The sequence below is a fragment of the Amphiura filiformis genome, chromosome 20 (assembly GCF_039555335.1).
Source record: "Amphiura filiformis chromosome 20, Afil_fr2py, whole genome shotgun sequence".
Lineage (NCBI taxonomy): Eukaryota > Metazoa > Echinodermata > Ophiuroidea > Amphilepidida > Amphiuridae > Amphiura > Amphiura filiformis.
Window position 1 is genome coordinate 56499521 of NC_092647.1, and position 27573 is coordinate 56527093.

The 27573-nt window shown below is 35.6% G+C and overlaps 1 protein-coding gene across 13 annotated transcripts in view; it reads right to left on the minus strand.

Annotated features, from left to right (window-relative positions):
• Positions 1 to 27573, minus strand: part of LOC140142065 (LIM and SH3 domain protein F42H10.3-like) — a 106672-nt gene that overhangs the window by 68943 nt on the left and 10156 nt on the right. For 5 of the 13 annotated variants that reach the window (XM_072164016.1, XM_072164008.1, XM_072164018.1 and 2 more), the window contains exon 4: positions 26435 to 26618. In XM_072164016.1, coding sequence (XP_072020117.1) covers positions 26435 to 26618 — 184 coding nt within the window. Of the gene's footprint in view, positions 1 to 5018; positions 5038 to 23400; positions 23432 to 26434; positions 26619 to 27573 lie in introns of all 13 variants that reach the window. The other 8 variants (XM_072164013.1, XM_072164017.1, XM_072164010.1 and 5 more) reach the window with 4 other exon arrangements.

The window sequence follows — 27573 nt, forward strand, 5'->3', positions numbered from 1 at the left end:
AGCTTAAAATCACACCGATATGAATTACGATCACCGACTTCCAGTGTAAACACACTTCCTGGTTCGTTCTACTTCCGGGTTCGGGTCAACTTTGGGGGGTAATTTGCGACTTTCCGATGAAAACATGATCGTATGATAAGCTTATTTGGACAAAATAGCATGGAAATTTCATTTTTTTCTTTTTTTATGAACTTTCCGATGAAAACATGATCGTATGATAAGCTTATTTGGACAAAATAGCATGGAAATTTCATTTTTTTCCTGTTTTGATGAGTGTCGTAAAGTGTCGAAAAAGGACAATTTCTTTTGAAGTGTCGGATTTAGGGCCAAATCGACGATGATACGACACATACGACAATCGATAACAGGTCTAGGTGACACCCACTAAATCATAACCCGCACTGTTTCTACTGGGTCCGTTACTATCTTTTACCCACTATTAACCACCTCAAAAGGGGTTTCTATTAACCACCTCAAAAGGGGGTTCCAATTAACCACCTCAAAAGGGGGTTGAAGGTGAGGCTTACTCACATCACCCCGCATCACCCTTCACCTGTTCTATTTTTATAGGGACCATTACTACATATTCTTTGACCGCCCCACATTACCTTGCGTTACCCATCAACCGTTTTCTTAGTAGAAACGCACTGTAAGTGTGCCATTTAGATCAGCCAAATTGACTTGAAAGTGGGGTATCTGATTTTGGATTAAGTTGAGATGTGCGACTAGTGGCCTGGACACTTTGATTACCAACTTTGATTATTAAGGGTGTGACAACCTCATCCCTCATTTTCATCAAAACTGAGATTTGTTATCAGGAAGATCATATTTTTCTCATTATCTCAGGAAAATTTAATGCCTGAGGTATGGCTTGTTTAAAGATGGTTTGAAAAATATATGGTGAATTGTGGTAACCACAACCGAAAGTATACATGTACTATCCTAATGGGCATACATGTTTCGCTTCTCATATCAAAACCACTGCAGCAATAGAAACATTTTGTTTTAATGATAGGCCTAAAACTTGTAACAGAAAATAAAAATATCGGAACATGCCCCTTTAAAACTAGAATTACACGGTTCGTAATTAAAGTGCCCTCACACAAAGGTGTGCAAATAAATTTTCACAAATTTAAAGAAAATTTTGAAAATAAAACTTCCTTCTCAAAACCAGTTTTCTGAAATGTAGCTAAATATAAGACCCTGAAAATACTCTCAGATTCTGCCGCTCAGTGATTCTTTATCAAAAAGGCACAGATTATTTCAGCTAAATTTTCAACTCTTATTTGATTTTATTAGCTAACTCAAGTACAAAATCTGTGTCTTAGCATGTGTCATTACACCTTTCTTAGGGTTTATGATCCTATGTGAAGTAAAGTGAATATTTCCCCCTACCCTATACACATGTCTGGCTAGCAAGTAGGACAGGAAAAGCCAGAGTGAACTCACTCCCAGTCTTCCCTATGACTACTACACCAACAACATGCTACAACTTCCTTCCTCACAACACAACACTTGCTATACTATGTATGTTTGCTATGACTGCTAGGTCCATATATGGGCCCATTTCATTGAGGCAAAACATACAAACCGATGAGCCTATGTCAGCTGAACCTTTGGTTTGAAGTCATTTAGGTTCTTAGTATAGTTTGCAAATGTTTCTTGAACATGAGTAGACATTCACTTGTCTATAGGGCGTAGTTCTGTCTAAGGTTCCAATTTTTTTTTTAAATTACAGTAAAATAAAAAAAGCCTCTGTATAGTTAATTACCTAATGTATAAAAATTGTTCCAAACTAAACTGAGCTCAAAAAGAAACTTATATTGTTTTACAACTTGTGAATCACAAGGTCATATCTTAAAATAGTGTCAATCAAAATGAACCAAAATTACACACAGGATTACTTTAATACTCTACTCAAAACACATACCAGTAACCAAGCAGTTGTCCAACTGACACAACAGCAAAATGCACTGTCATGGGACAGCTTCCTGGACTTCCTCCACTTTCACAGCCAAACATTTGGCACCCAGCACAAAAAATCTGTGAGAATGCACACAGGATCCTTCCACAGATGATAAAACGGTGCTGCTTTCTGCTTTTCTTACACTTTTTTCATGAAACAGGACTGGGCTGTGAATGTGGTCCAGGAAGCTGTTCCATGTCAGTGCATTTTGCTGTTGTGTCAGTTGGATAACTGCTTGGTTACTGACATGTGTTAAGAGTAGAGTATTGAAGTAAACCTGTGTGTAATTTTGGTTCAATTTGATGGACAGGATTTCAAGATATGACCTTGTGAAAAATTATAAGTTTCTTTTTTGAGGCCAGTTTACTTTTATACCTCTCTACCATTGGGAATGACCAAGAATATCTTCCTATCATATTGGGTCTCAGTATACTGGTTCCAACAGAAAAGGGTTCTGCCAATCCGATTGTATGCAAGTAGACCACAGGCAATCTGGCAATCCTATATTCATTGACCTATGTACCGATACCATATAAGGCAAAGTTAGCCAAACATGTACACTTTACTTCACGCCTGCATGATTGCATAAACTATTTACGATATTATCCATGAATCTACTACGTCAGGTAACTGTGGTTTCGTGATGATTCATTGCCATCAACAAGGAAATAGAAATCAACAAAAATATCAGGCTAACAAAAATCTACCGAATATAATTATTGCAAGTTTTAGGAAAGCACTATCATATAATAATTATGGTTGCTAGTGGCGATGGTGGTAGCAGGGGATGAGGCAGGGGCTTGAATTTGTCTTACAATAACCTGTGCCCCTACATTTCCTTCTTAAATCCTGTGCCCCTACATTTCCTTTTACAATGAGCTGCTATAGTTTCAGACATGAAAACTGATCTTAACTTAAAATACTGAAAAAGCATCAATTTTAAGCCATTTTAGGAGTGAAATAGCTGAAAAACAATGACAAGTAAAATAAACAACAGTGCACTCAGCAAAAGAAGCAAACATTTTCATGCCTGCTGTTGACACTATAAAAAGTCGTAAATTGTGTGGTTCTAAATAGGTCTTTATACTTCTTTCTCCATTTTCTTAATCAAGTTGCAGTACAAATTGTTCAAGACCTAATTTCCATTATAGACTCCCAATCATATTCTGTCCTCACCCATTCATCTTCAACTTTTTTAACTTTCACACTTGCGCATCACTTCTCTCTCTCACTCTATTGCAATTGCAATATATGCAACATTCAATTCATATAATATATACCAAGTTACTTACAGCATGACTATCCAACAGGTTTGATCTGTTCTGTATAATTAAATTAATACATCTACTTCTGAATCTACATCTACTTCTACAATTCTCAAATTTTATGTGCTTCACACGCCACTGGCCTGTTCTATAGCAAAATTCAGCTTCAATTTTGGCTAAAATAGCCTAAAATTGAACAAATTTTTGCGTGCTTCGTGCGCAAATGTCCTAGTACAATCTAAAAATTTGGCCACTTGAGTGCACATGCCTTCCTAATGGTGCATTTGGGGCCTCCAAATCTTAGCCTGGCCAAAAAGGTAAATCCAGCCCTGACAATTCTTATTTCATTAAGTATTAATATGCATGAACAGTCAGGTGGTTACAAATATTTGGCATTCCCTACATTTGCCGGTACACCTACTTGTTTCAACAAATCATTCTCATTGAAAGTTGTGAAAGGTTATAACTGTTCATGACATAAAAAAAAACATGTCTTTTCTTGATGCAGATAAATTCATGCTGGAAATTACTTGTATCGTAAATGAAGTACATCAACTGCTCAATGCCAAATGAAGTACATCAACTGCTCAATGCCGGGAGTAGTTAAGTGCAATAACTGCCATGTGTAGATAAGTACAATATACTGTGTATAAATTGCCAAATGTTCACAGGGCAGCTATTGCACTTACCCACTTCTGGCACTGAGCAGTCAAGTCATTTTCTATGCATACACTTTGCAATACATGCAACTAATCTAAGCAAAAGACAAAATTATATATAATAATAATTAAAAACAATAAATAAAAATAATAAATTATTATCATATTATAAAATAATGATATGATATAAAGAATGCAAAATAGTTTGATAGTGAAAGTGAAATTATAATATTTTAAAAACAGTTTTATCAATCTCATGCTAAAAAAATCGAGTACCATGTTGCAAAAATCTTTACCTGGCTATGACACATATTTTATACCAAAAGTTATTTCCACCAATATATAAGATTCTAGGCCCATATTGTGTTAGTGGCTCCAAAATAAGAATGTAGAATGAACATAGAGCATCACAAGCCACCTAAATAGCTATCATTACTATACATGCACCATCACCAAAAGTATATTAAATGACAACCTATAAATTTAAACCCAACCCGGTTTATACAACAAAATCCAAAACTTCTGGAGTGGGCGGGCAGCATCTCCACCCAATCCACTCCTTAGTGTTAAGAAACAGCATATACATGTAGCCACAAACATACTACCGGCAAGTGAACCCTCCCTGGCAAATAAATTGTGCCCAATTCTCCCTTTATTTTGTCACTTCTGCGTAATACAGATGGAGACATGTCTAACACCCTGTTCATTCAAGCAACCACAAATATCGGCAAAATTTTGTAAAATCACTCTGGGCAAACTACAATTCTCCTATTTATAACTTCTTTCATTCTGTTCATGGTAATGAGTGAAAAAATTATATATAAAATGAACTTGTCTTCTACCCACCACCTAAATTGTGTAATATGGACACTTGATAATGATATGTATAATTCCCAAATCCTGATAACATTCAGATGGTACAAGTTGATTTTTCTCATAAATTTTGAAATGTTCTCCTTCTTCTCTTATTCTTTAGAAACACTGAATGTGTAGCTATTTCACTTCCATATAAATCAAAGATAATGTAAATCAAAATAATTAAATACATGCAGTAGAACCACGATCACCAAATGCAACCAAATAACAGATACGATACACCAAGAGACAGGAAGTCAGACTTGAAACTTACCCCACCCAGGCCCAATAGCTAATGGTTACAGTAGTCAGTTGTGTTACAACAATAATTCATGAATGGTGTGCAAAGCAGAGATGAAAATAAGTGAAAGAAAGAAGAGTTAGACATCATCAACTACAGATGGACCTTCTTTGGTTAATAATAAGTTTATATTAGTTGTATAATACGTTATTAATATCTAACTCTATACCTACTAAACATGCTCTAATTGACAATACTGTTGCACATCTAAATAACAATTGTTACACATAAAATACAGGTAGCAGTTAAATTGACACCAAGGTAACAGGTTAATCAACCATCTAACATCTAATCAGGGGTAAAGGCACCAATTATTTAGTCCGGTTAAAATGACAGATTGCATTTTGACGACAATGTTTTTTACAAAACTGAAATAAGATTCCATATGAGAAGCTCATTCTGGATTTACAAGCATAATGGATATTACACTCCATTATCTTGAGAAGTACTACAAATGGTTACCTTTTCAGCCTCTTGTAATTGCAGCAACAGAATCTGCAACATCTTTGCAACATCTGCATTCAGCAGAGTGTTAACTCCAGATGAATTATGTTGCCAAGGAGCTTGCCCACAAAGGAGTGGCAAGCTCTGTCGCAAAGACATTACAATCTCTTTTACTGCAATTGCAAGACTTTGAAGAAGCAACTTCTTTTCCTACATTTGGTAATAGTTTTAAAATGAAAAACTAAAATTGATGGTTTTGAGCGACAGTGCAATGCACATAGATTACATTTCTTGTCTCTATATTCCTTTGAAACCTGATGGTATTACCAGCATTCAAACTGATGACCATAACCTTCTTTTGTGAGTTCAAGTGCATCTTCATACCCTCAAGTCGTGCCAATGCCCCTGTATCTAACTACAATTATCCAAAGACATTGCAACATGATTACAAAACTAAATTTTGAGAAAAATAAAGGGTAGGCCTGCACTAAAAAAAAGGAAAAACAAGAAAACACTTTACAAATAATGCCTTAGAGGGATGATATAATAGAGTTTTATAGTAGAAACAATGCAAGTGGTTACTTACCATGGTGGTAGAAAACATGCAAACAAGGGTAAGGTAGATGCAGTGGATAACAGAAGAACACGAAGAGCAGCATGGAACGTGCAGGCCGAAGTGACAGGTGGATATATAGGTCTCGAGGACAGGGTACAATAGAGCAAGCACAGATGTAGTCACACAACACAAACAACACACGGTGTGCTCCGAATACTCTATGGTGAACACATGATGCCAGGATGAGGGTGCGTATGTTCTGAGCATGCACGCACTAGTTAGTGTGTGTCCAAAGTGATGAACACATGATGCGAGACGAGGGTGCGTACACATGTATGTACTGAACATGCACGCACTAGATGTGTGGTCCTACTACTCCGACACGATGAACACACAATGCGAGGATAAGGATGCATTATGTACTGAGCATGCATACACAATTAGTGTGTGTTCGACTTGACGAACACTTCATGCGCGAGACGAGGGTGCTTATGTACTGAGCATTCATGCACTATAATGTTTACTTCAATTCCATGAAGCAAATACAGGATGAGGGTGCATATAAACTGAGCATTATTTACACTATGGTGACAGTATACATGCTCTTAATTCCAATAGATACTATGAACACACAATGCAAGATGGGGTGCATATAATACTATGAGTCTAGGGATCTTAAACAATTCTGGAAGAGGTTCATTTGGATAGTTAAATGTTAAATTTGTAGCCAAGTTCTAAAACATATCCATGTACAAAGTACTCACATTTTATGGAGACTCAACGTTTCAAAACCTACTTGTCTGGTTTCCTAGTCATGAGTGATGACTTGATCCAGCAACACTGGTGGTATTTCTAGAAGATGTAGTGTTTCTAGAATTGTTCTGGATCAACCAAGGAGGCGCAGCATTCAACCTCAGTCACATTTATGACCATTTAATCAAAGTAGGTTTCGAAATGTTGAGTCTCCATAAAAATGTGAGTACTTTGTACAATGTACATGGATATATTTTAGAATTTGGCTACAAATTGAAAATCTTAAGGTTACACAAAGAGACGTATAAAAAACGTATAAAAGACGATAAAGTTGTTCTCTAAAACAGAGTTTTCTCAGTAATCAAATATCGCAGCGAGTGAAATGTTGGTGCATTGGATGTAGCTTAACATTTTTGTGTGTGTTATATACAAATTATTAGAATAAATTTGAAAATCCTTCGTTAAAGCATTTTTACCCACCATGTTCACAAGATCAAAAACACATTCCATGAGGTTTTTTTCAAATGTACGCTCCGTGATAAATCCACACCGAAGCGATTGTTTTCTTCTTTTTCAGATTGTATTACAAATCGATCAAAGAAATAATGTTGCCATGGGGAAGAACCAAATACAGTACCGATTAAATTTTAAAACCCCGCTTTGGGGGAAAATTTTGGAGAATTTGCTTGAGAAAAGCTGGTTTGTGAAATTATCGATATCTTGATTACGAGACGTTAATTTAGACATCTGAATACCTACATTATTTCTCAACATTCTGCCAATTGCTATTCCATTTGATTTTCACTCCAAATTGAAGCTAGATTTGCAAAAAACGAGGTTTTCCTCCATCAGTTCGTTCAAAACTTCAGCGCCGACATGCGTGTTTATTCTAAGAGCCATAATGCGGACGCGATTGTAATCATGTAAATTATTGCATCCAATTATAGTTATCATCCGCTTTGAGAACAGTCAATTGCGTAAGCTGATATATGGCTGAGTGGATAGAGAGTTGGACTGGGAATCTAGTATGAACTATTTTTGTGGGTTCGAGTCTCAGTGTGGCTGAATTTTCTTCTTTTTTTTCTCTTTTCTCATTTTTACTTCCTTTCTTTCCTCTTTTCTTTCTCCCTTCCTTTTTTCATTTCTTTTTTCATTTCTTTCTTTCTTTTTCGTTCATTTTCTTTCTTTCTCTTTCTTTCTCTTTTTCTCTATTTCTTTATTCTTTCTTGCTCCTTTCTTTTTAGTTTTATTTGATTGATTCGCTGAGTGCAGTGAATCGGGATTGATTGTTTTTCACTTTATATAATTCAGAAATTTGTAGGCCTGCTAAGTCTGTCTTGTTGATTTTCATCCCAAATTCGATTTACAAATAATTCCCTTACACTGTAATCAGGGGAATAGCAGCATTGATTTCATCAAAGATATCAAGGCTATAAATTCAAAATCAACACATTTTCCATGGCGTAGCTTGACGAAGTGCCCCCAATCAATTTTAAAATTTATAAAATCCTTATGAAAATTGCCGAAAACGGCTTGTGGCACCCCCCCGCATCCGAGCTCCGGGCACGAGCTAAGCCAAGTTTCATAGCCTTTTCATGTCTTGACCGTGGATCGATATTCTATTGTATAAGTAGGCCCTACGTCCCGATGCACGCTTGTTCATTTTCTGCATGGCTGTTTCTGTTATGAACTTACGCCTCTGAAATCAAGCGCATGAAAAACTCTCGCTAACCTTAAACAATGTTCTAGTTATATCTAAAGGTTATGTAACACGTAAAGCAGTGATTGAAACATGCCATTTATGTATACTGAGAGTATGAAACAATGAGTAAAATACAAATGTAAATATACTGGGGTAAGACATTATAAAGGGCTGATTTTATTGTTGTAAAAATTGAAAAGGTTTAAGATACAACATATGAAAGTTCAAAATACAAACATTAACCAGTGCCAATTGATACATTTATATGTATAATTCAGACCGATAATACTAAGTATGTGTAAAGTGGAACAGTTTTTAAATACAGAAAATGACCAGGCATGTTTTACAAAAGAGAGAAGGAATCAACAACAAAATAATTTTTAAAAATCAAAATTTAAGCTCATATCCATTGAACTTTCCAGTTTGTGACCAAATGGTTTTGAAAATAATTGTGGGCCTGCTCAATATACCATCCTGCTGCCCAAGGACCCATAGAGTTTACACATGGAAGGCCAGCAAGACATCATCTACATAATATTCCTTATTCTGATTATCTCTAGCTCTGTCGTAATACATGCCATGTCAAAATAATTTAACAAGTTAACTCAAACTATACATACGTACATTGCAAGACATGTAACACCACAACATTTCTTACAAACATGCAATAAACATTGAACATCAAAGTGTTAGTCATGGAAAAAGAAATTAATGACAAGGTATAAAATATGAATACCAAAGGGTCACTTACAGTTAGAACATATGTACTGATGATATGTACAAAGTAGAATTATGCTTAAAATCCATAAATGAGTGAGAGTTACCTTCACAAATGATATATTTCATAACATCACAACACAGATATTAGCAACATTATATTACAATATTTACAGGCACCTCAGGGACTTGCTTACAAATATACATCAAAACAGACAGACATGATCAGACACTACACAGTATATTGCCTATTTTGGACCAAATCAATAGGGCACTCCCATATTAGGCCATTAGACCCATTTTGTGGGCAAATTTGATCTAGATTGCTATGAGTTCTCCATACATGTATAAATATGTATGCCAGTCAAGCAATATTGAACCAATGACAATGACCAGGGACAGGCGATTTGCGCGGAAAAAAAATCGCAAATTGCGCGGAACTCTTTTTTCAGTGCAAATCATGTATCCCTGCCCATAGGAAAAAAAAATAGCCAATTGCGCGGAAAAAAAGTTCAGCGCAAATCGCCTGTCCCTGACAATGACCCATCAATTTATGCATCTCTTCTCTAAAGTTGTAAAAAAAATGATTTTATGCTACATCAAGTACATACATTTTGCTGAGATTCTCTGATTAACATAACTCTTTTGAAGCACACTTCTTACCTAAACGAACATCTCAATTTCACCCATTACTCCACTTTACATCTAAAAATTGAACATTAATGGTTGTAAACTTTATCCCTTGGAGCCAAAACCCCTCTTTTCTATTCCATTTGATTACCTGTTTGACTTAGAAATTGCCGGTCACGATTTGTATGATGTGCCAGGTTGGTAAATCAATGCAAGTAGAGCATGCATAATACAAGGGTTGCTGGATAATCAGATCAGTTAACAGACACAACAAGAGCTTCTGGTTTTTAATGTCAAGCTTTACATTCTTATCTTGGTATGACTCTTGTAAGAACATCAATAATAAACACCTGTCTACTGAAGATAGCAAAGGTTGCATTTTCTTGAAGCAAAGCATCCATGTCAAAAGGTGATCTGTAACACAGCTTATGATTACAAAACATGGATAGTAACATCTCTGCACACATGTTCCCCATTTTAGCTGCACAAATTATTATGGTAATTTGAATTTTGGTGATTTAGGGCATACTCTGCGAAGTGCTAAACATACAATGACTCTGTAATGATCACAAACTACAGATAAAATATCTGCAAGCACCATGTTCACCAATTTCTTTTCAAAAATTATTTATTTCAATTTATAGCATACTATATGCACATTTTGCATCTGCAAACTTGCATGATTGGTTATAAAATTTCTTTCAATTTTAAGCCAGACTTGTCAATTTCCTTCAATTCTATAAAATTACAATAGGTATTTAAACTAATTAAAAGGCACAGTTAGTTATTGATCCATGCGGTGAAATAGAAACAAAACTACTGGGACTTGTGAAATATTACTCTATCAAGGGATGCTTAAATTGTCTGCAACGAATGTATCTATTCAAGGTATCAAATGACAGTTGCTCTCTCAGTATAAGCAGTAAGGTTGAACCGAGCTGGTTTCTGTGTTACATTAGCCATGTTATAAGAGCTGTGCCGATAAATTCACAAATGTCAATGACAGCTTCAGTATATACTATGGCCAGGTGATCAAATCTATTTTTGCTTTTCTAAAATTGGGATAATTTGGAATTCAAATTGATATTTTAATTCATACGATGGTACAGAGTTCAGATACAGAGCTTATGATTTAAAAATAAAAGTGAGCATTCATGTTTCACAAGGATCCACTTCAGTGGTATTTTGTAAGGGCTCATATTGAAATTCCCTTACACAGGAAGGTGTGCGCCATCCTGCAGCTTTCCTGTGCTAGCCTTCTTTTGTTAAAATCCTGGGCAGGGTGTATCACTGATGCATATAATCCATCCGCTTTTATGACCGAGCTTTCCTGAGGCGCGCACTTAGCGAGGGGAATCCTGCCTTCTTTCTGTGTGAAAACGTGGTAGGGTATTTCAATATGAGCCCTAATCGATTTTCAACTTATGACAACATAATATTCATTTGTGATGCAATTGAGAAAATAAGTCTACAAGCATGTAAATCCAATGTAATATTTTTGTTCACTACATGTTACTATACTACTAGTACTAATGGAAACTTTGTAGAAAATTCAAATTGCCTTTTAATGGTTCCTGAGATTTGCTAACTTTTATATTAGTGACTTGTTTTGCATGTAATCATGGCCTTGTGCTTCCTCAGTTATGCCAATTTTGTGTCGATGAACACAATACAAACGAAGAGCATCTCTAAAACAAGCTACCCATCATCCCACTCACTTAGTTTGATCTCATCATATTTTGGCAACATGACAGCCTTGAGTATCATGTTATGATATATGACTACTATGTATTGCGTATCAATCTCATATTATCGGATTCACAGCAATCTGTTCCCTAGTAGTATTGTATCTTAGATTAGTTCATGACTTTTAATTACCTGAGCATTTTGGATGAAATCCAAGGTGTGTAAACATAGTAATGTGATGGTACAGAGAACATTTCATAATGACCTGTCTTAATGGCTTTGAGTTCTGTAATGTATGAAATGGAATTGCTTTTGGGTATTGAGAGCGAGCATTTGCGCTATCACCATCTAACAAATATTTATAAACAAAATTTAAGTGGATCAATATCCTGGGATAATTACAAATCCTAAAAAGATATGTTCCTAGATATTTTTGTACAAAGGCAGGAAGAGAAAAATATCGAAATAATAGGAAAATCCTAAAAGTCACTTGCTTTGAGAATTTCTTGTAGACTTTTATTGGCTAATTGAGTTGGGTTGGAAATTATTTGTATTCAATAAAGTGGTACTCATGTGCCATATTTTCTTGTGCTTATTGTGATGCCCAAGTTGGCAAGTTTGTACTTTGTAAGGTTTGTGATGGTGATTGTAATGTTACAATTTTGCTGAAAATGCCCCAACTATCATCTAGCAGTCAAGATATGCTATCCACAATCATGGTAGTTTGCAAATGTTCATAGCTAGGCCTATAGGATACATAGACAAGGAGCTACTAATTTGCAGCAGGAATTCCCATCCGACAATCATCCTAACTAATGGAGCACCCAAAACCACAGTACTGTGACTGGTAATTGAAATTAAATCCCTTTGGGTTAAACTTGAATCACTCTGAGTATTAATTATGCATTGTTCTCTGATTATTTGGCTTTTTCAACAAATATTTTAGCAGAGCTGTATTGAAATGAGAAGAGACCTTCAAACATTCAAATAATTTCAACACAAAATTTAACAGTTTTCCAAATTAAATATGTCATTTTTCCCGAGACATGTAGTAAGATTGGTTGAAGCAGAATTCAGTTAATTTGACCATGATGCTGATGACAATGAAGCTAGATGATGAAGATGATGAAGTCTATTCAAGACCATCATCATTGCAACCGACAGTTTGCGAGCATGGTGAATGATGACAAATTAAGGCAGGTTGATAAGGCTGGTTATCTGGATAATCAAGTGTACCATGTGAGCATGTGGCTCGGAGTGGCGAGTGTAACTCATTCTTTCTTTCATCTTTAGAGAGTACTACAATCTCATTAAGGTGTCCTGATTATTACTCATCATATTATGATGAAAGGTGTACAAATATCTGACACCTCTCGTAACTGAGTGACAATAATTCACTGCAAGTACCATTGTGCCAACATTGATGATCACTCATACTTGACTTTGTGAATTTTCATTGTCTCCATTTAAAACAGTATCTTTATCTTCGAATATTAGGGGAAAGGGATATTTTTGATGCTAGTTATTCATCAGAGTGAAAATATAGATATGGGATTATTTGGTGGGAGTACCTAACTTTCCTCCCCGCAGGATTCAAAACCCCTCATACCCTCGAGGTCTAGTATAACTAACAGAGGGAGGGAGGGGCTCTTCAATTGGAACCTTGCTCCCATCCCAAATGAGCTGATTGTTTGTACATGCTTCAATGGAGGATTTTTTTCCCTACCCCAATTTGGGCCCTGGTGGCAGATTTGTCCCGGGCTGTCCGCTCAATTTCGAAAGTTTAGTAATAAGTGCAAATTATTTAGATTTTTATAAACATACTGATTTTGGTGAGTATGCATGTGGGGTGGGGGTATGTCAGGCCAGGCAAACATGTGAGAATCAAAATATTACTTGACGGGGCGAGGTAAATGTATTTTGGATTAATTAGTCACAATCCCACCATAATGTAAAACCAAACCCATTCCTCACAAAAGAAGCTACACATGCTTCTGATTGACCAACACACCAATCTTGTAGCAGAGGTGTCAAGTTGCCATGGTTATTGGATAATTAAATGACAAGAGGTAGAATATAAAGACACCTAATACTGACCATGGTATTACACCAATCATGAATCATAAGGTGATGATATTTGCCATGAATGGTAATGAGGACCCTTGATTCAATTTGAACAATTCAATTCTGTAGTTCAAGCTACTATTTTTTACATAATATGCGGCACAAATTGATGTTTAATATTATTGTAATTATTTTGCCTAGTTAGACATAGACCAAAGACTTTTACATATGGTATGTTTGTGTTTTTGCCTCTCTGGGTGTAACATGCAGTGTGTGTGGGAGTGGCAGGTTAGTTTGGGGTGGGGGTGGGTGTGGGGTGGGGTGGGTGTGTATGTTTAAAAAGACCTGCAAATGAGGACATACCCTTGTAAAATAGCATAACCGAGGACACCCAGCAACTAAAGATGTCCAAGGTTTCCTGTCCTATTGGATAGTAAAAAGTCAGGTGGTCAATGGTTTGAAGCTTACATGTAGCTTCCAGTGTGCAAGGTCCTCATTTGCAGGCGTTAAGTTGGGGTGAGTGGGGTGCTTCTGCTGTGTGTCGTGGGATAAATTAATTGTGATAGTTCAATGTCTAACTGAAGCTTTCAATTATTGCACAAATTTATTTCATTTAGAAAGTACTGTGCAACTTAACACATTCAAAATGCGAGTATGAAATCCTTGGCATTTTATTTGCATTCGCAAAAATATTTACTGTTAGGTGTGTTCTAAAACTTCTAATACTCTTCCCTAATCTGTACAATTGCCACATCTGTATCAGACAGTTTTATCTCACCAACTAATATAATTTTCATATTTTTATTATCATCAATTTCTTTTGTTTTCACTGCAATTTTAAATATGACCCATGGCATACATGTTGTCACTACTAAAGAGGATGTAAAACTGTTTTTAAAAATAGAACATATCACATATAATACATGCTACTTTATCATGTCAAGTCTGGATTTCTTTCCTTTTAATCTTGTCTGATTCTTCCTGTTTAAAAAGCTCCAGGAAATGCATTATGGAAGTTGGCCAATGAACTATATTATAATGTGAACATTTTAATTGTAACAATTTATTATTAGAATGGGAAAAATGTGGAATAATGAGAGACAAAAGATACAATGCTACATTGTGCATCCATTACCAATGGTTTAGTGTCACAAATATTTTGGTCTGTGACTACTCGATGGCATGTTGGTTTATATGTCATTTATGATTTTTGGAAAGAGCATATGAAACACAGTATAATGTCGGTAGTGACATCAATGCATGCCGACACATGTGAGTGTATGCTCTGCATGATTAACTTAACGCGCACGATTCACAACTGCGGCCAACGAAATATGCACATACGTCACTACCGAATGCGAGGTGAACCAAATTATAGTATTGCAACTTTTGTATCTATTTATCATGCCATGTTTCATAATTACCCTCAAATAACTAGGTATCTTATGATTTTATTCTGTCTGAAAACAGGCCCAATTTAAAACAGTGTAGAATTTTAAATAATGGTACATTTTTTTATTTTTTTATTTTTTTTGTGGGTGTGTGTGTGTGTGTGTGTGTCTTATTTTTAATGTAGACAATCGTATTTTAAAATTCCAGAGCGTCATACATTATAAATAATGCAAACTTCTTCAGCAAAGGCTAGGACACAATACTTATACATGAAATACTGATGTACTGATTATGCAGCATAAACCTCTTTAGTACTGTACTAATATTAAGCCTTCATATTTGTACTGAAAACTCATCAATGTTTATAATGCATTGGCAAATTTGAAGATAGAATTTTAGAAAAATCAGCATTATATATCTGGCAATGTTCCTGTCAACCATTTCAACAAGTGCTGTTGAAATCGAACACAATATTTTTGTACATGTTCTTGATTACCATAGTTATCATGCAATTTGGGGTATATTTTATTTTAGAATCCAAGGAATATCCTTACACATGATGCACCCACATATCCATCGTGCGCAAATAAAGGAAACATGGTTACTTGTTGATGAATCAATAATACAGCATCCGCTTAGGGTTGCCAAAATTTATTCAACCAGAATCACGGGTCAAATAGTCGAAAAGTCACCAAATTTTTCTCTTAACCATTGCTTTCTATGGGACAGAAAACTAACAACAATCGTGGGAGCTATTGTTGAAAAGTCACCCAATTTTTTTCTTTACAATTGGTTTCTATGAGACAGGTAATGGTAAAGTCACAGTAAAAATCTTCAAAAGTCACCCAATTGGGCTACCAATCACAGATTTGGAAATGCTGCATCCATCCATCCCTCCTTGCCAATGCACTAGTTGGGAATAAAGCTTGCATGTCATTTGCTCTATGTATTCAAGTGTGTAGGTAAATGTCTAGGTGGCCCACAGGGATGCGGACAGGTTTATTTACAAAATAGCAAAGTGATCCATAGAGTATACATTTGAATAGATGAGGTCTATATTACAGGCAGACTTTATTTGTAGACTGGAATTATGCAAAAGGTGTTTGAAAACTAAATTGAAAATACGTTATGATGAATTCAGGCAAAACCTTTCAGGTTCAATTTTGCCTAATTTGGAAATGGTAGGTTATAATGTATGCTTTTTTAAAAGGTAATAACAATTAAATTATAAATTAACAGATTTCTCTGCTAATCAAAATTGCTGTAACATCCAGACAAAGGTAAAATCTCATTTAAAAATTAAACTTAATATGGGTACCATTTTATCTCCTACACTTTTGTGTGCGATACATGCATTTATACAGTCTTATGAAATTAATAAATTAGGTGCCAATTTACAAATTATAATACAATTTTGTTGACTAGTTCTGGTTTTGGTGCATAAAGAAGCTTTGTGCTTTGTATATTTATCATTAAAATTATCACAAAGGGAATGAAAAAATTATTAACACATTGAACAAAATTACAAGATATTTATTGACAAACAATCGATAAGCAACATAATGGAAAGTTTTGACAGTTTTTAGTATGACACTAATTTAGGCTCTGTTGCCTTAGTAGGGCTATACTATCCAGAAAGTGCTTCACACTCAGACCCCACCAGGCTACCCCCTCCCCACAGAATATTCAATTTGAAGGCAACATTGACTGGTCTTTCCAAAGACATAAGGTAACATTCTATTTTCCTATTGATGTTTTAAGTATGTGCAGGAAACTATAATCAATCAATATCTGACAACAAACATCTACTTTAAACCAAAAAGCATTGCTAGCTTCATGTAATTGTTGCCTTTATTTAACCCAAAATGAACCAATCAAATGCTCTTCTATAAAACATGTTGATACTGAGCAATGCGGACCTTTCTGTGTTCACCATCTGTACCTACACAAGTGCATGTACCTCAACTAAAATGTTTGTGATGCTACATCGGATGCATATAGTTTCAAGCAATGTCAGTAAGCACAGTATGATGTGCTGCATTTGCAATATGTAAGCGACACCTACAAAACTAAATAATTATTTGAGGTACCTATTTTTTCCCCTTTTCCAAACACCATCTGCAAATTTCCTATTTCGTTTTTTTGATGCACTCTCACACAAAAACCTTATTCCTTAATACACCTCTATTTTATAAAATCATTACGAGATGATATTCCAAAGGACTCAATTTTGCTCCTTTTTGGCCTGCTCTCACCACCATCAGTGGCGGTGCCAGGATTTTTTTTTCAGGGGGCATGGGGGGGGGGGGCAAAGTGAATTTCAGGGTGGAGGGGCAAAATTGGCAAATTTTGTGCAAAATTGCCACAAAAAGTGTAAATTTATGTGATTTTGCCTCAAAAGTGGGCGGGCAAACAGGGTAGGGGCAAGAAAATATTTTTGGGGCAAATGCCCCCTTGCCCCCCCTTGTAGCGCCACCACTGACCACCATTTCTTCTAGGTTATTTGCTCTCAACTAAAGCCCCAATTTAGGCCTATCATCATTTGTCTCTTGGTAAACTTGCATGGCTTCTATACTTAAACCCATTCTGAATGAGCGTCCCCTGTGGCAATCTCAGGTAAATCAACTGATTACACCTTAAAACGCATCTCATACATGACAACCGGTGAGTTTCTGTCTTGTAGACAAGACATCTAAGAAATTAAGAATTATGTGCTATTTTAATTGCTTCCTCTGGCAGTTCAACATTTTTAGAATTGCAATCATTTTTGTTCTTAGTGTGAATATTGTGGTTCCTGTGAGGAATGCATTCATTAACTTGGATGCACTACATGTATATTATCATTTCTTTCACATAACAAAATTGTCTTGCACATCTACATTTTAATTAAACATAAATTATACAGTATTTTACTTTTTTTTTTTTTTGCAATGATTTTTCATAAGCATGACAACTTTTCCCCTGTGACATGTTAATTATGCCGGCCTCTTACATTTGTTCTGATAAAGCCGAGGACAAAAGCTGATGTATGTTCTGGTTTGATAACAAAAATACATTGTTTTACCATTTCAAAAATGTACTGGGAATCTGCATAAGGCCATAGGCATAATACAAAATGCATTGTACGTGCGCAGTTGGGCATGCAAAGACAATATATATTGCAACATAATATGAAATTTTATTTTTAAAAAGTAACTATTTCCTCAAAATAGTACATAACATTAAAATGCATGTCTATAAGGGATATACATTTGTATCAAAGGTTTTCATAACCAGTTTTTTGTTCATTTCATCGTACATGATGATGATATTGATAATGAAAATATTGATCATGATGGTGAAAATAATTTTGATTTCCAACGGTAATTTTTTTTAGCTATAGCACCGAAAGTTGAATTTTGAAGGTTGGCAGAGTCAAACACACACTACATATACATAAATCTAATATCTATCTTATATTAGTTACATACTAAAATCATGAGTGCTCTCTGTCTATGCATTTCACAGCACTTCAACACATCAATCCGATATTTGGGACATGGATAGGTACCGGGTGAAACTCTCCAAACATAAAAAAACTATATATGTGACATTTTGCTTTTATTATGCCACACTTGGTCTTATCTCTTGCAGGGTGTGTTTAGAACATCCATTCTCTTTACAAAAATGCATTTGATTTTTGATGATTGTGTAGATTTTGTGATATAGGGAATAAATGATAGTGCCTTTAAAAGTTGCAAATCAATGTCAACAACTGATCAACCTCATTTCTAATTGTGACAGCGGATCGCCGTAAATTGTTTAACTACAGCTTCACTTCATTGATGAAAATATTGACTGTTTCCCAGTGTAAAGTCCAGTGTTTATTTAATTAGTCGACAGCTACAGTAGTATAATTTGCTATCATTATCCACAAATGATAAATGGCTTTATGGTATAGTGTGGTGGTCAGAGTCAAAAATACAGTGAAGAATTATATTATTGTTCAGAATAGCAAAACCCCAATATTTATAACCATTGTTGAGCGATTGCAATGCATCAATTTGAAAAACATTGTGCATTCATAGAAAAATGAGATGCATTGCTCTTGGCTTTTGCATCAATACTAATCACGCTACACACAGCAATTGCCGAAGACAACAAATATCATTAAATATTTCAAAATACCACAAAATATATTTTTACTACATCCATTACTGTTAATAATTATTGTTTTGAATTAATTCACTTCCTAAAGTTGATATCGAGAAAAATTAATTAATTAGCAAAATAATGAATCAGTTGGTAGGCAATGATTGGCCCGTGCAGTTCACAAGACAGGTAACAATGCTTATGAGTTGAAATTTTTGCAAAAGCGTTTTTGTAAAAGCAGTGGGTATCGCTTGTTTTGCTTGATGCTCTGAAAGATCATGCTACACTTTTCTGCTAATGTGATCAAGAATAAATAATTGTCCATTTATACTGCATCTTTATTATCTTCTCTGACTCTGAACATAAATGTACTATTTTTCAAATGTACTATTATCAGTTACATGTAGCAACCCTTTCCTGTCAATTTTGTTTCAATTGGACACTGGTCACATATTGCAAATCAAATTTGATTCAATCCAATTGTAGAAATCCCATTTTCACTTTCATAAGCTTAACTCGGTTAATGCTCCGCTTTGATTCAATTATTGATGGACAGTGAAAAACCTAACATATTTCATTTTCACTTGATTAGGCTGTAACTCGGGTAATACCTTTGATTGGATTTTAGCTATTGATGATAGCTGTGAGATAACATGCATACCTGCTCATCAATCATTGTGTCTGAACCTGAACTTGGGAAGCAGGAGAAATTGGTATATATAGCTCAGACAGCATTATTTACAACGCTGTCATGGATTTGTTGATGTGTTGACAGATTGTGTCTTTATTAAAACATAGGAAGATAATATCATTGGGTTTATTCAGGACTAGAAATACTAAGCAATGGCCACGTCTACATATGTATACTCAGTAAATTTCTTTTTATTTGAGGAAACTTCATCCAAAAGCAATGGCTGGCAATGTCAAAACACCATATGAGTTTGTTTACATGCAACTTATAACTCAAATGGGTTGAGATGAGTCCCAACTTGGTCATACAGGGGTGGAATTTGTTGGCACATGCCACTCCCCCCAAGTCACAGCCTTGTGAGATGCGATTATTCAATGTGCAGTATTACAGGATGAACCTGGTGCCCATGAATGGTTATACTAGTGAAAATGTTTGAAGTGTGGGACAATAAATAATGACAAAATTAAATGTTTTACTTGGTCAAAATATAGAGCGTAAAAAGAAACAGTCAAAATTATTGTTATCAAACACCTGACAATTTCAACTAAATTCTAGACCTCTTAGGGTGCAGTACTTTGTATTACAACGATATCCAGAATAAAGATAGATTGAAAGAAAAAAATGTATATTAAGTAAAAATTATTGATTTGAAAGTGACATTTTATGACTGAAACAAAGCTCCATGATTATTTGTTTAATAATGAACCCATATAGATGTTATTGATTTAGATTTATTTACATTCAGTTTACAATCTTTATATTATGTTTACAAAGGCATTCAATGTTAGCATGTCAAGGTGCAACAAACACAAACAGCATGCAACACTGCAATCACTTCTTCCATATGACACACTAAGGTACATGTACTATGCAGGACAAATTGAAACTACCGTTATCCATCCCACATTCATTTAGAGTAACTTGTATTTTTGTACCTGCTACATGTATGTGTTATTATCAATTGAGGCCAACTGACTTCACACAATGCAGTAGTACTACATGTATAGCCCAGTTAGGAAGCGATCCATAATGCTATAAATGTTATTAAGTTCCCTACTTTGGACAATGGTTAAAGTCAAATGCTTCTTTTTCCGGAAGGTCCAAGATGATATGGATTCTAAAGATTAATGTGCCCTGTGAGCAGAGACTCACCCTAATGTTGATATTTTGATTACTTTCCTACATGTGAGCACCAAATAGCCAAGCTTTGTAACAGTAAAAATTAACACTGAACAGGATCGATGCTAGCCACAGTCTGTGGCCCTCATTAGACTGAGAAACGCAAGACAGGACCAGAACGAATCCGAAGGGTTGGACTGAGCAGTGAGCATGTTCGGTTGTTGCATTCCCACTCTGCTTGGATAGTATGTGTATGTCTGGATAGTATGTTTATGCCCGAATAGTATACTTTAAGCGAGGGAGCCCTTTAACAAATGCTACAGCAGATATGCGAGGTCTGCTTGTTTTCTGTAGACAAGGGGCAGTCTTCAGTGAACGGCTCTTTTCAGAGCCACCAAAACCTTTAAAATGAGCAGATAGGTGAGATCTGCTTGTTCTCTGTTGGCAAGGGACAGTCTTCAGTAAACGGCTCTTTTCAGAGCCATCAGTATGCACAGGGCGGCCTACATGTCTCATTCTTAGGTACTTTGTCCTGAAGAAGTCAAAGCTACTCCTGGCGAACCCGCTAAAAACCCACTAATTGAAATGCTACATTGATGCATCATGAATGCAGCAGGCATGGTGGGGATACCGTATGGGACACATACATGTACACACACATTGAGTTTTGTATGCAGATAATAAAAACATACTATAAAGTCTGTCAAAGTATTACTAGATCAAACTTGTTAGTTTTAAGTTAAAATGAAGAACACAAACATGTACATGTAGAGTACAAGATACTAGAAACACTAGAAACACTACACATACAATGAAAACACTGGAAACACTTTGAATACTTTGAAGTTAAAAACTACTCACACATCAACAACTACCCACAAATGTGTACAAAGCCTACATGTATACAATGGTGAATCTGAAGTGGTAAGTTTTCAGTTTTACAGTAAATGGGAAAACATCAAGGAATTGGCAGTAAAAAAATGGAAACACAGAAAAAAAAGGAAGGTTTTATTTCAAACTCTAATGGTGACCCGCAGGTCAAATTGCTAGAATTGGCTATCAAATATTATTGGAAAATCAATTTCCACCTGAAATATTGCCTATTTTGAAAGTATTGAAAATATACATTCAATTTTAACACTATGCGCAAGAAAACCCATATTTTCTTTAATTCCTTTATTTTACTTGCCTTTATAACCAATTATTGGTCATAATGTGCCATTTTATTCCCTTTTCGGTACTTTGATCTTATGATAGGCACAATATAGGATATTAACAATGAATCTAGAACATAAACTTTTATTTTAAATTTAATGGTCAGATTTCCATAGAATCGGCCAATTTTAGAAAATGGAAACGAACACAGAATTTGATATGAAAAACAGGGTTTTTTTTTACTGGAATATGCAAACTATGATGCAATTTTATCAGTTTTGCCATCAAGCAATGAGGTAGGGTTAAGTGACCGCTTATAGGTTGAATTCCCAGTCTGCCTAATCATGAAGCTCCCATGGCCAAGTGGTTAAGGCGCTGGTCTCGTAAACCAGATGTCCTGGGTTCAAATCCCAGGCGGGATCACTTTTCCTATTTCCTCCTCCTTTAATCATTGCTTGACGGCGAAACTGATAAAATTGCGTCATAGACAGAATTTGATTTTTAGAAAACAGAAAACTTGCCACTTCAGGTGAATACAATATGATTGCAAATTTACAAGTGTACAAAAATGTACATTAAACCTGCCATCTTTACAGATAGATTAATTAAAAAGATTATGTTAGGTAAAAAATGTACATTTAGGCATTGAAGGATAAATCATGAAAATGGCGGCAGCCAGAAGATACACATCTTTAGCTACTTGATGGCAATAGTCCTTCCTATCAGCTAACTGTCCAATTAGACCTAATTTGCATAAAAAGTTATGTAGAATATGCATAAGGTCTAATTAGGGCAGTCATCATTGGTTTATGGTTGCACCGTTAATAAAACATACTTTGGCCAAGTTTCAAAAGTACGTATTTGGCGGTTTATCCATGCAATTTGGGTAAATTTTGGGAAAAGGTGTTGCAAACTAATTTAGTTCACAATTGGGATGGTGCCAGTGATCAATAATCTTTGCTTTACTAAAAGCAAGTTTTGAACAAACTTGAAACATAATTTGTAACTAATATTGTGCAATGCATGAAAAATGCCAATGAATTGCTGACAAATTGTATTGTATGTTCTATCAATGTGTCATGATTCAACTTTCACAATGCAAAATACAAACAAATCACTGACAAAAAGGACTATTTCTGTGCAAACCTCTGATGAAGATCTGTTGAAATGAAATGTATTTGGTTATATCACAGGCTGTCAATAAATAGTACCACAGGCTGTTAATACACATACAACCAAACATAAACAAAGGATGAATATTAATGGGTGGAATACAACATGCCAAAATACACAAGGTGCTGTGTTATATTCTAACCTGATTCCAATTCTTTGACGGGATCATACTCTGTTGGTCGTTTAACGGTGGTGTGTCAAGAGGCGAGGAGGGCGCTAGAGTCGGAGGTGTAAGCAATTAAGATGAGTTACTCACACATGTGGAAAGTGGACTTGTTAACATTATTTCATTAATACTGCTACATGTGAGTAAGTTGTTCAGAGGTGCAGTAAGCATGCAAATAGCCAATGCAAAACAGATGTAAAACCTTCACTCAGCATTCTTTGAAATTGTGATCATATTAATTTAGAAACAACATTATTATTACGCTCTTTTGTTTCTTTTTGTTTTAATTTACTACCTCTTCAAGCACAAGGCACATGTGCTGAAATTATTAATATCTGAAATTTATGAGAGCACATTCTTTTTCTTCTTTTTTCCCCCTCACATAACACTTACCAAGAATTTAAACAGGTGGTCACCATAGCAACAGCAGGAAAGCATTATTGGATGCAAGGGGAGCAAATGAAAACATTAGTGAGCATTACTGGAGAAAACATTCGATGTTAAAATTACACTTCAAACATGAAGCTACATACATAGGTTGGCTATAAAATTAAGGTTAGTGTACTGTACACTGCATTTCAATTTTTAGTATTGTCCAAGTCAATAAAATATTACGGTATCATGACATTGGAAAACTTATAAACAAACTTATTATACGACAAACATTGGCACTGGTATAATGCTTATTTTGACCAAATTCATAATATGTACAGTATAATATAGGATATTCACAAAAACGAAAGGGTAATTTTAAATTTTTTTTAAATCTATTTTATGTGGTAATGATATTTCACAGGTTGCTCCGTCCCAAAACATTTTATGGGCAAAAACAAAAATAATTTTTGCAAGCTTGTAAATAGCTATACTTGAAAAAAGATGAGAAAAAAAGGCAATTTTCCACAATCTGTTACACTTCACTACAATCCATAAAATAAGATTACTGCAAGCATGTTAAAAGGTTCCCCATCCCCAATGAACAGGAGCAGGCCCGTACGCAGGATTTCATTTGGAGGGGTGCTGATTTTGAAAAAGTGGACTTTTTTCCAAGTGGGGGAGGGGCAATTTTGTGAAAAGTGGACTTTCTTCCCAAAATTTTGACCTTTTTTGTCCAAAAAAGCTACGCTCGCAAATTCAGAAATTTTGGGGCTTTTTGTATACTTTTCCCAATTTGGGGGGGTGAACAGGAGGGTTGAATGAAAGGAAGGTAGTCCGTCTAGTCCATCTATTACAACCTGAATTTCTACACTTAATCCATATGATGCTGCACATAATGAGCACATTGGAATAGACCTGTTCTATTCATCCAAGATCAATCAGCTAACGTCTCAATGAATGCCTAAATAATACGGGTTCCAAGTCCAACATGACTTTTAATGTTTCTTAAAATCTTATCATTTCATAAAACATTTCATAATATACTTCACTTGTTCAAAGTTTATGTGGGTTAAAAATAATGACAAGATATTACATACATGGATATACAGTACACAAGACAAATATATTAAAACAATGACTGAACAATGAAAAGGGAATTTAATGTGGGCAGATTTAGGGTTTTATCATTTTTATGCTCATAATGTTACAGATGCAGTATATGATATACCTGTACAATATTACATTGTAATATGAACACTTAGGTCTAGGCCCCACCCTATTTTACATCCCGATGATATATACGGCATTGGTAATACTTCAGTATAATTTCAAATTAATAAATGTTCTGTATTCTGTAAAACTAAGGGTAACATGATATAGGGTACAATGTTTTTGAGAGAGATAGGGCACATATTTGTGAACCAAATAGCTCAATAAGCTCTGGAAGAAAGCTGAAAAGAAAGTAGATGTTATGTGGAGATGGATATCAATATTGACATAGAATGGTACTCAACTTATAAATTATACAACAGGGGCGGATTTAGGGGGGGGCGCAGCCGGCGCGCGCCCCCTCTATTTTTTGACTAGCAAAGGGCGCCGGTAACTTAAAAATACAAAAATTGTAAGAAATTAAAAAAAGGAACAAATTCGCCATAAACAGCAAACAATGGGCCAAAACCGTTGAGTTTTCGAGGGGTAACCCCTTTAACACATTTTTTAGTAAATCGACCAAAAGGCGCCCCTTTATCAAAAATTCCTGGATCCGACCCTGTACAACATGTGTCTCACCTTTCAGTTATCCCATAAGCCTTTGAAAGTAGACCTGAGATGTCGTCATTTGATGTCATGCCATATGTGCATATCATTTAGCATACATCGTTACTGCACATTTTGAAGTGCGCAGTAACGATGTGCGCATTGACCTGACGACATCAAGAGGTCTACCCGCAAAGGAAATGAGATTTACCTAAAAGGTGAATTCCATCTTGAACCATAAAATAACAGAAATAGTTTCGAACAAATGGATACAATATGCCAACATTTTTACAATGATTACTTGTGCCAAGTTGAACAGTTCATCTTACTTTCACTACTTTTTGATTTAAAATATCAAAATTAAGCATTCAACTTCTTCTTTTTGTAGCCAATAAAAATACTTTTTTCTTGACAATTTTGTACTTTTTCTGCTTGATCACACATTACTTACAATTACATGTAGATCTGTTGCTAATAGGATAACAACATGACTTTCCTGTAATACAGTATCTTAGCATTATGCTGGCTTTAAGACTTACATGTGATGGGTTTGGGCACTAAAAATGCTACCTTGCAAAATGGACATTTCACAAAGGTTTACGCAGAAAGCGCTATAAAGTGCCTTTAAACTTTGTAAATTGCCACAGTATACACCAGTGCCTTTGCAGGCATATTCTGTTGTACATGTACTGCTTTTAAGTTGTTTTCAGTTCGCTGTTGAAAATATTAGCTTTTGGCTTCCAAAGCGCCGGTTTTATAACCTAGTATATCAATTTCACAAAGATTTGCAATGCATCTTTACGTGCCTTGACCCATCAACGATAATGTTTGTAACATAATAGGGCAGTTAAAAAGTAAGGGGAATTAAAATTGTCATACCTTGCTCTGGTTCATCCTCTTGGGCAGGGCGTCTCATTTCTTGATCTGCTTTTTTCTGGGCTAGACCGTGATAGGCTGCCAGGCTCTGGTTCTGTGATGCCGCCCTTTGAGTTTTCAGTGCTGGATCATCAACCACTGAAATTTTTGCTCCTTTTGCCTGATTAAAATCCTTATGATATAATACCTGTTAATGTTAAAATATTCAATATGTAATTCCACATTTATTTGAGTACTGGTACCTACATGTACAAGTTGGTTTTGACACATAAATAATTGTATTAAAATCAAAAAATATAAATAAAGCCAGATGACCTTTGACCCCATATTCTTGAGAACCTCTGAAGAAACCTTACCCAAAGGTCAACTGCACTACAGTTGCATCAAAATCCATCGCATAATGTACATGTGAGTGTCTCCTTAGGTGACACAACAACACACATTTGAAGTGGATTTAAAATTGAAATGTATTTTTTCATATAGCAGTCAAGTTAGCTCAATCGATAAGGCGTTTTGACTATGGTGCGAGAGGTTGTGGGTTCGAACCCTGGCGATGCCTATTACCCTCTCGCGGAAAAATTGAGTTCTAAAGCTTGAAATTCCCCCCATAGGACAAGGAACTTACTGCTAATTTGTCTTGTTGTAACCCGTCTGAAACTCGGGAGCTGATCCTGGTTGCGAAGGTTATTTGTGGAATGTCTAGGGTGTGCGCTCTTGAAGCAGCAAGTCCCTGAATTGTTGTTTTATGGCTTATGGAATGATGTGGGGGCCATAGTGGTCAGCAACAACCTGTAAAGTGTGCTGAGGCTTGTGGATAGATGGCTAGGCACTGTGCCTGTTTCTTTGAAGGGGCCAATCATTGAATAGCGCGTACTCCAAGCCTGTTATCCAAAAGGATATCCATCATTGAGTAAAAAGCATAAAATGTCAAAGGGCAGCATCCTCTAATGAGGGTCGATCATTCATTGAACTGCGACTGATGAAAATGCTACGCCAACTCCACATCCGTTATTACGGTATACATTTAAAAGTGCAGTCCTGATATTTTACTCTTAGGCACGCAACACCGTGCACAACTGCACGATTTGTTAGACAAGGAGACAAAACGATCAGTCCTCATGAATATGTGAGAATCCTCATTA